This window comes from Musa acuminata, chromosome BXJ1-5 (genome assembly GCF_036884655.1).
Source record: "Musa acuminata AAA Group cultivar baxijiao chromosome BXJ1-5, Cavendish_Baxijiao_AAA, whole genome shotgun sequence".
Classification (NCBI taxonomy): Eukaryota; Viridiplantae; Streptophyta; class Magnoliopsida; order Zingiberales; family Musaceae; genus Musa; species Musa acuminata.
The window spans coordinates 27843044-27853096 of record NC_088331.1 but is presented as its reverse complement, the minus strand read 5'-3'; the positions used below and the strand labels follow the sequence as shown (position 1 = coordinate 27853096).

Below are 10053 nucleotides of genomic sequence, written 5' to 3'. Positions count from 1 at the left end.
ACAATACAATCAAATCAAATATATAATAGGATAAATAATCCTAATTTGATTTAAAAATTAATAGAATATTTTTAATTAATAAAATTTTATTTTTATTAATATGAATCTTACTAAGATTTATAATTTTTTAATTAATTTTTTCGAAATTAATTAAAATTATTTTATTAATGGACCAACTAAATTGTTCTGGCATCAAATAGATCATGCATGGCACATTAAATTATTGAGGGGAAATTATTTTATTTTCAAAATTTGTAAAGGATGTACATGTAAAATTTCATAATAAGATATCATTGGTCCTGCCTTTATGATCGAGACCCCTCTCTTCCAACAACAGAGCAGGTGTTCTGCTGCTGAGACGTTGGACTGTGCCAAGCAAGAGCCTGGCTCCTCCTCATCAACTTCCCTCAGTGGCCACATCAGCGGAATCCATTTGCCACCTTCTCGACGCTCCTGCACGCAATATAAAACCCACCCTTCATCGTATTCGCCCCCGCTCACCCGATAGATTAGCGGACCAAATGGCGGCCCATCCCCACCGCCTCGCCACTCCCGCCCCCCTCCTCCTCCTCCTCGCCTCGATCGTCACTGCTACCTCCTCCTTCGACAAGACGAATCCGATCCGATTCGTTGTCAATCGGGTTGAATATTATGACGCCGCCATCATCGGCACACTCGGCCGAGCCCGACATGCCCTCGACTTCGCCCGCTTCGCCCACAGGTAACGACGATAGCCCCTCCTCGGACTCCTCTCATCGTTGTTGGATGGCTTGTGATATGCTTCTTCTTTCCCAGGTACGGAAAGAGGTATAGTTCTGCGGTGGAGATAGGGCACCGCTTCGGGATCTTCCTCGAGAACTTGAGCTCATTCGCTCCACCAACCGCAAAAGCCTGCCCTAAATACTCGGAATAAACGGTAAGTTCCGAGAGTACCTAATTTACTATAATCTGCTTATATAGACCTTGCTGATGCTATAATATATTTTTCAACCTACAATGTTGTCTTATAGTTTTTAACTCAGCCACTCAATTATGACATCTCGTGAGCATATTCCCTATATAAAATTAAAATTATTTCAAGATATTTTTCTTTATGACTAAGGAATACATTAAAGGAGTTAGTTACCGGCTATAAGACACTTAATCTCATAATTCCCTATGCATGAAGGGTTGTTTCATGCACTAGTACTTATTTTGGTATTTTAGGGTTAGAAAGGGTTTTAGAAACTGATGATATTAGCAAAAGCTCTCTTAGAGTGTTTTGTTAAACTATGTATCTCTTGGATGCATCCTTGAGTGGTGAGTCCTTTGTTTTTAGTTTTGTATCCTTGTTTATTATCCTTGGGATGATGATATTTCTATATCCATTTTTTATTTTAAACTTGGTGGTGTGTTTTCTTTTCGATCTTATTAAAGTTTTATCGTGAGTTCGTTCCTTTTCTACTATTTGTTTTCTTCCAAAATCCATTCTGCATTTTACCACCCACCCCCCCACATATCAGTTTGGTATTAGAGCTAAATGCTATAAATCATAGCAAGACGGAATGAAAAATATATAGTTGATGAAGGTAGTTGTCATGAAGATGCTACTGAGTCATTCGGGTTATAGCTACGAAGATTGCTACGTAGTCTACAAGAAAAAAATAAAATAATTAAAGAATTTCGAAGTAGAAACAACCAGCATGAAAACGATGTCCAAGAGTTTACTTCTGATGATGTTACACCTCCTCTTCTAAGGGAGTCGAGAAGATTTTGAATAAAACATGGAGTCCAAGACGAGCGATAGAACAAATATAACCCAAAATTGGAGATTCCAGAGTTTGAAGGTAAAATCAATGTTGATGACTTTATCGATTGGCTTAATACAGTAAAAATTTTTTTTGATTTTTATGAACTACCAGAACAAAAGAAGGTAAAACTTGTGGTACTCAAACTCAGACAGAATGGATCTTTTTGGTAGGAAAATATAAAGAAACAAAGAGAATATGAGGGGAAGAGTAAAATCGTGATTTGTGAGAAAATGAAATGGGAGCTGAAGAGAAAATAGTTACGTGACAATTATTGACAAAAGATCTTTCTAAAAATCCATGATTTCAAGCAAAAAAAACATAGTGATGGAAGAGAAGATAAAATCGATGATAAACCAAAATACGATGATGATGAGGAAGAGGTTACATATGCTGATCATGGTTTGTCTATTGTATTGCAACGTAACTAACAAATGCCCTATATGGTCGAGAATGAAAGTTAGGTGAGAAAGAACGTGTTTCACACTAAATGCACTTCTCATGGTAAGGTGTGCTTGGTGATCATCGATAGTGGTAGCTTTGAGAATATAGTATCTTTGGAGATGATGCAGAACCTAAAGTTGGACATAATCCCTCATCCATATCCTTACCAATTATGTTGGCTCCAAAAAGGAAATGACATCAAGATAACTAAAATATGTTTAGTTTCGTTTTCTATTGACAAGTATTATAAAGATGAAGTATCGTATGATGTTGCTCCTATAGATACTTGTCATTTGTTGTTAGGAAGACCTTGGCATTATGATGAAGGGTGTTGTATGATAACTACAAAATACTTATTCTTTTAAAGTGAATGAAAAAAGGATTATTTTAGCTCCATTACAACCTTCTGAAATCAGTGCACCAAAGAAGGAAGTTAGCTCTTTTATGTCTTATGGTGAATGCAAGGGTGAATTAGATAGCGGTGGTCACGTTTTGGCTCTAGTAATAATAGAGGAGAATGAACAACATAAGGAGACACCAACAATTATGAAACCAATCCTGGAGGACTTTCAAGATGTTGTATCGGAAGATATTTCACATAGTCTTCCACCTTTGAGAGACATCCAGTATCATGTTGATCTTATTCCAGGGTCTATTCTACCTAATAAAGCTGCATACAAAATGAGTCTCAAGAAGCATGAAAAACTTCAAAGGCAAGTGGATGGGTTGGTGAAAAGGGGACTAATTCAGAAGAGCATGAGTCCTTGTGTAGTTCCAGCCTTGTTGGTACCTATGAAGGATAGTTCTTGAAGAATGTGTGTGGATAGCTGCACCATCAACAAAATCACAGTGGATTATTATTTTTCTATTCTAAGGTTAGATAATTTACTTGATCAATTGTATGATGTTTCTATTTTCTCTAAAATTGATTTGAAAAGTGACTATCACCAAATAAGAATTAGGCCTGGAAATGAGTGAAAAATAACATTCATTTAAAACTAGAGAAGGCTTATTTGAATGGTTGGTTATGTCGTTTAGGCTATCTAATGCTCCTAGCACTTTCATGAGATTTATGAATCATATACTTAAGCCATGCATTGAGACTTTTATTGTGGTTTACTTTGATGATATATTGGTGTACAGCAAGAGTGTAGAGGACCATATGAATCATCTTAAGGAGATCTTTTTTCTTTTGAGACAACAGAAGCTTTATGCTAATATGAATAAATATGATTTTTTACTCACAGTGTAGTATTTTTGGGGTATGTTGGTTCAAAAAATGGAATCATGATGGATCAAAGCAAGGTAGAAGCTATTCTCAATTAGCCAACACCTGTTTCATTACATTATGTGAGGAGTTTCCATAACTTAACTTTCTTTTACGGGAGATTTATCAAGAGTTTCGGCTCTATTATTGCTCCAATTACCGAATACCTAAAATGTGATAAATTCAAATGAACTAGTGAGGTTGATGATGCCTTTGAACAATTAAAAAGAAAGGTGACCGAAGCTCCTATCTTAGTACTATCTAATTTTGACAATATGTTTGAAGTTGAATGTGATGCATCTAATGTGAGAATTGGTAATGTTTTGAGTCAAGACGGAAAACCTATTGCCTTTTTTAATGAGAAGCTAAATGATATGAGAAGGAAATATTCTACCTATGACAAGGAGTTTTATATCATTTATCGAGCTTTATCTCATTGGAATCAATATCTTCTTGCTAAGCCATTTGTCCTATATTCTGATTATAAGGTATTAAAGTTCATTAATCACCAACACAAGCTAAACAAGAGGCATACGGGTGGAGTTCTTACAATCTTGTATAACTTTACAATCAAGCATAAATTTGGTGTTCAAAATGTAGTTATTGACGTATTGAGCAGAAAACATTTTTTATTATTAGCAATGGAAGTCAAAGTGGTTGGATTTGAGAGATTCAAAGATCTCTATGAGAATGATGTGGATTTTGGCTCAATATGGTAGAATTACAAATCAGCTTCCTTTCAATAATTTTCTATCTTTGAAGGGTTTCTTTTTCGAGCTAATGCCTTGTGTGTTCCATCTTGTTCTTTGAGACAAGTACTTCTAGATAAAGTTCATAGTGGTATTTTATGAGAACATTTCGATAGGGACAAGACTCTAGCTCTTATTCAATCAAATTTTTATTAACCTAAGATGTTCAAAGATGTTGAGAGACATGTAAAACAATGTCGAGTGCATCATTTGGCAAAAATAAGAAGTTGAAATTCTGGTTTGTACACTCATTTGCCAGTGCCAAATGTTCCATGGGAGAAAACGAGTCTTGATTTCGTTTTGAGACTGCCAAGAACTCAAAGAAATAAGGATTCTATCATGGTTATCGTTAACAAATTTTAAAAAATGTCTTACTTTATTCTCCGTAATAAATCAAATAAAACTATGATGTCTGATCAAGATTCAAAATTTATTAGTCATTTTTGGAGAACTCTTTGGAGGAACTTGGATACTTCCTTGAATTTTAGCAGCTCGCATCATCTACAAACCGATGGGCAAACTAAAGTAATGAACAAAAGCTTGGAAAACTTAGAAGCTATGTTGGCAAGAATATTAAGCAATGAGATCTTATTCTTCTACAAATTTAGATTACCTACAATCGTTCCATGCATCATAGCATTGATAAGAGTCCTTTTGAGGTTATTTATGATACTAATCCTACTGGTCCTTTAAACTTAGAAGCTATGTTGGCAAGAATATTAAGCAATGAGATCTTATTCTTCTACAAATTGAGTTTGCCTACAATCGTTTCATGCATCATAGCATTGATAAGAGTCCTTTTGAGGTTATTTATGATACTAATCCTACTGGTCCTTTAAACTTAGAAGTTATGTTGGCAAGAATATTAAGCAATGAGATCTTATTCTTCTACAAATTGAGTTTGCCTACAATCGTTTCATGCATCATAGCATTGATAAGAGTCCTTTTGAGGTTATTTATGATACTAATCGTACTGGTCCTTTAAACTTAGAAGTTATGTTGGCAAGAATATTAAGCAATGAGATCTTATTCTTCTACAAATTGAGTTTGACTACAATCGTTTCATGCATCATAGCATTGATAAGAGTCCTTTTGAGGTTATTTATGATACTAATCCTACTGGTCCTTTAGACTTAGTCACTTATTCGACAACTAAACAATTTAGTGGAGATGCTGATGAGAGAGTTAAGCAGATAAAGAAGCTACATGAGGGTGTTAAAGTAACTATAAAAAAGCAAAATGAGAGGTACATGTAAGCTGTCAACAAACATAGAAAACATGTGGAGTTTAGTGTAGGTGATTTGGTTTAGATTCATCTAAGGAGGGAGAGGTTTCCACCGGGTAAATTTGAAAATTTGAAACCAAAGGCTGATGGTCCATTCAAGGTGCTTAAGAGAATTAACAAAAATACTTATGAGATCGAGCTACCTGAAGATTATGGAGTGTCCCCAATATTTAATGTGGCTGATTTTAGTACTTTTCATAATCATGTTGATGAAACAAACAAGGACTTGAGGACAAATCTTTTTTTTCTACCAGGGGAGATTAATATGGGGGTGCCTAATTTCTATAATCTGCTTATATGTCCTTGCTGATGCTATGGTATATTTTTCAGCCCACAATATTGCCTCATAGTTTTTAACTCAGAGCACTCAATTATAACAGCTCATGAGCATATTCCCTACACAAAGTTAAAGTTGTTTCAAGATGCTTTTCTTCATGGCTAAGAAACACATTAAAGGAGTTAGTTACCGGTTATAAGACATTTAATCTCGTAATTCCCTATGCATGAAGGGTTGTTTCATTCACTAGTACTTATTTCGGTGTTCTAGGGTTAGAAAAGATTTTAGAAACTAATGATATTGCAGAAACTCTCTTGGAGTGTTATCTTAAACTCTATATCTCTTGGATACGTCCTTGAGTGGTGAGTCTTTTATTTTTAATTTTGTATCCTTGTTTATTATCCTGAGATGGTGATCTTTCTGTATCCCTTTGTGATTTTAAACTTGGTGGTGAGTTTTCTTTTCGATCATATTAAAGTTTTATCGTGAGTTCGTTCGTTTTCTACTATCGGTTTTCTAACAAAATTCATTTTGCATTTTACCATCCCCTCGGTATCAGTTCCTAAATCAACGGTGGATCCTAGCCATCCTATCAATGATCGGACCAATTAATATGTTGTTTGTGCGTCTCTGTGCATCAGGGTTCTCGAACTAGACTTGGGAGGAGTTCCAGGCGGGCCGGTTGGGAGCCGCCCAGAACTGCTCCACCACATACCGAGGGAATCATTGGTTGACTAATGAGATCATCCCCGGGACGGTATTGAAGGCTTCTCTTTTTTTTTTTTTGGCTGAATAAATCATTTGCCTTGTGATCTTGATCGGGTGGTAACAAAGGTGACGATGAGAATTCGTCCTTGATCTTCTTTACGAACTTTCAAGATATTAGATATTGTGATGTAAAGTTACAGATTTGTCCTGGTGCAAAGACCGGAGAGAGGAAGGGATAGTGAGCCCGGTAAAGGATCAAGGTCACTGTGGATCTTGCTGGACCTTTAGGTCACCAACATAAAAACTCAATAATTCTGGTCAATTCACTTGTTATTTCCGACTTCAATCATAAATTATAGTTTGCAGATATGTAGAGCATATTTTTCCAAAGCTGTTATTCCGTTTCAGATCGTAATCAGCAATTCCATTTCTCACTTGCAATTGATGTAGTCAAATTTGTTCTGATATCAACTTGTTCTTATTTGTAAGTGCTGCAGAGCAAATTCTTTATTATGAATGATACTGGCACATACAGACACCATTAGACATTTTCTCAGCTAACTAGATGGCATAGACCAAGAGTCTCAGTGGTATGGGATATAGATTTTAAATTCTAGAGCGAATAACTTGGAGTTCATAAAATGCAAGATTTGTTTCCTCTACTTGCTATGATGTTTATAGCTTTCGTCTGTTATGTCCATTATGCTTCGAAGTTTATGGTTATATGTTTGAACTCAGCAGCAAAACTCGAGCCGAAACTTCTGAACCAGCTGAATTTGTTTTAAATTTTGTTGTTTTATCTATCATCAGATAATAGCCAGAACTAGAGCCAATAAGTACTAATATCACCAAAATTTATTCTTGGAAAGTGGAAACCAAAGGCAAGACAAACTGGATATTTGTTCTATGTTGAGATAGTAAATTTTCATGAACTGTTCACGTTAGTTCTTCTGTTGACAGGTAACGGTTTGCTCATTCTTTACGTTCTTCTTTGATGTTCTTTTGTGTTAGCTTAAATGTTGTCAGGGCGTCGGGCAAAATAGTACAATAGGGGAATAGCAAAGCATTCTTGGTCTGTTTTTAGATATAAGATAGATTAGAGAATTGCCTAGTGTACTCCAACAATCACATATCAAGTTTACTGGACTGCTATCAGGGTTCCATCTTATATGTTCTAAAACAGCACCGGTAATTTCATGACTGCACATGTGGGTTGTGTTGCCCTTCACCAAGTGCCAAAGCTGTGTCCATGCTTATGTGTAATTGTAAACATGTGATTGGCACAGGCATGGTGCTGGTTTCGTGATGTGACAATTGGATGGGCAAGTTATCAGCACAAATTTACCATCATAAAGAAAATAAATCATGCTTTATCTATCTCAGAAAGATGCATCTGTCTTTACTTCATCTAATTCAAATATATATGGATCTCAGTCGCATTCGGAAGTATTCAAATTTCATCTAGTAGTAAAAGGGAACAGTGTTATTTCATCAAAAGCAAAAAAGCAAATGCTAATGATACAAATTATGTTCTGACAGCATGACACGGGCACTGGAGGCAGCATATGCACAGGTTACAGGAAAGAATATTTCTCTATCGGAACAGCAACTAGTGAACTGCGCTTATGCGTTCAACAACTATGGATGTAATGGAGGATTTCCTTCCCAAGCTTAATGCAGGAATTGATACTGAAGAGTCATATCCATATTCTGCAATGAATGGTGTCTGTTGCCGGCTCAGTGAACATCCAAGGTGAGGGATTAGATCCTCACCTTTCCGCTTGTAGACCAGTAGGCGGGCGAGTCTTTTATGATTGTCTTGTCTTCTATACATTTGCATTTTCTTTACAGTTGTTATTTCTGTTCTAACTGAATAGATGTGCATAGCAATAATTATCCTGTTTTAACTAATTTTATAGGGTGCTGAAGATGATGAACTTAGGCATGCAGTTGGTAGGTCTGGTTCGTTCCAGTTAGTGTTGCATTTCAAGTAGTGAAGGGCTTTAGATTCTACAACGGAGGAGTTTTTTATACAAGCGATACGTGCGGCCACACTGAAACGGTAACTTCAACATCATTGTCAGTCTCTGTCTGTAAGCATTCACTGTAGATGCTCGATTGCTATGTTTGTATCAATTTTTCTGATCGAATGGAATGGTTAGATTGAATCAATTACAAGCAGGACTCTCAACTTTCATGAAACCCCATTTGTATGCAGGATGTGACCCATGCAGTTCTGGCTGTTGGTTATGGTGTCGAGGATGGCATACCATATTGGCTGATCAAGAACTCATGGGGCAAGCGATTGGGGTCTTGATGGCTACTTTAAGATGGAGTTGGGAAAGAACATGTGCAGTGAGTATCTTACATATTTAGTACAAGCCTGAACCATAAATATTATTATAATATACGATACATTTATATACTATGACATGCGATATTGCACACGAAAATGATATGGTATGTGAGGTAGGAGTTCCTGCATATGTTATAAATATCTATTACATATACTACGTGACCTACTTTTGCACATTTGAATTTTGATTTATTTTGAAGTAGAATTTATCTCTTTATTATATATTTATTGTGTTACAAGATTATATGTTGTTAAAAAGGTCATTAGAAGATAAGATTAATATGATAAATTTTATGCACATGATTTTAGAATATTATACATGTCACAATATATGCTTAATTAAATAAAACTATAAAAATTTATATTTAATAAGTTATCACTCATCGTAGATCATGTTTTATAAGTAAGAATACTAATAATTCATTCAAGTGATAGGTCGAGAGTTGAGCAGATGTGTATCCCTGCCAACAAAGGTATGACATCTTGTGGATAATTTTAGATAAATGGATGTGTAGTATTGAGTTTTATTTGTTTATTATATATATATATATATATATATATATATATATATATATTGAACTATCAAAACCACTAATAATAGGCGAAACCATGTCCCTTTGTTCAATAAGTTAACATCTTTTCAAATTAGGCCCACTAGCTTGGATACATGGAAATCTTTAGGAGCAAGATCCTTTTAGATAGTCTACGTGAAAAGGGACTTCACGTAGATGTCAACTTTCTTGGCTTCATTCCCTTATTTGATCGTTCGTCTCATATCCTCTAGGCATTGAACCATTTCATTTAGTTGTTCTTAGACAATTGGTTGCAGGTCGATACTTAACGACACCATGAAGTCAAACAATGATGGCCTAGCTTTCACTTTCTAGAAAATAGTGAGGAGACTGCATCGCTCATCCTGCTTTAGATAAAACAACCAAGAGTCTGCAACCACACTAACACGAACTCTAGGAGTGGCATGGGAGGAGAGGTAGTAGGATTGCTCTGCCAAATTGAGTGAGTTGCCCTATTTGAGAAAAAAAAGGAATGATACAAAGGTCTCGATAACTCTTACTTAACACTTTGAAACTTGTTGCATTAAATTTAAGGATACTTTTTTACAATTAGAATGGAGGGTGAGCTCACCACAAGTGATGTGAGACTCGGTTATTAAAGAGGCGCT

General features: G+C 35.7%; 1 protein-coding gene across 1 annotated transcript; it reads left to right on the top strand.

Annotated features, from left to right (window-relative positions):
- The first annotated feature begins 342 nt into the window (after positions 1 to 342).
- Positions 343 to 9025, top strand: LOC108951974 (vanillin synthase-like). Its single transcript, XM_065183555.1, has 5 exons — positions 343 to 721; positions 796 to 916; positions 8057 to 8270; positions 8437 to 8579; positions 8736 to 9025. Exons 1-2 carry the CDS (start codon positions 522 to 524, stop codon positions 911 to 913), a joined length of 318 nt encoding a protein of 105 aa, XP_065039627.1. The 5' UTR covers positions 343 to 521; the 3' UTR covers positions 914 to 916; positions 8057 to 8270; positions 8437 to 8579; positions 8736 to 9025.
- Positions 9026 to 10053: the final 1028 nt, after the last annotated feature.

What these genes read in the sequence shown, in the direction of transcription:
- LOC108951974 (XM_065183555.1), top strand. Translation starts at nt 522, where the DNA reads ATGGCGGCCCATCCCCACCGCCTCGCCACTCCCGCCCCCCTCCTCCTC. An exon ending in TTCGCCCGCTTCGCCCACAG is followed by an intron (nt 722 to 795) that starts GTAACGACGATA and finishes CTTCTTTCCCAG; the next exon opens with GTACGGAAAGAGGTATAGTT.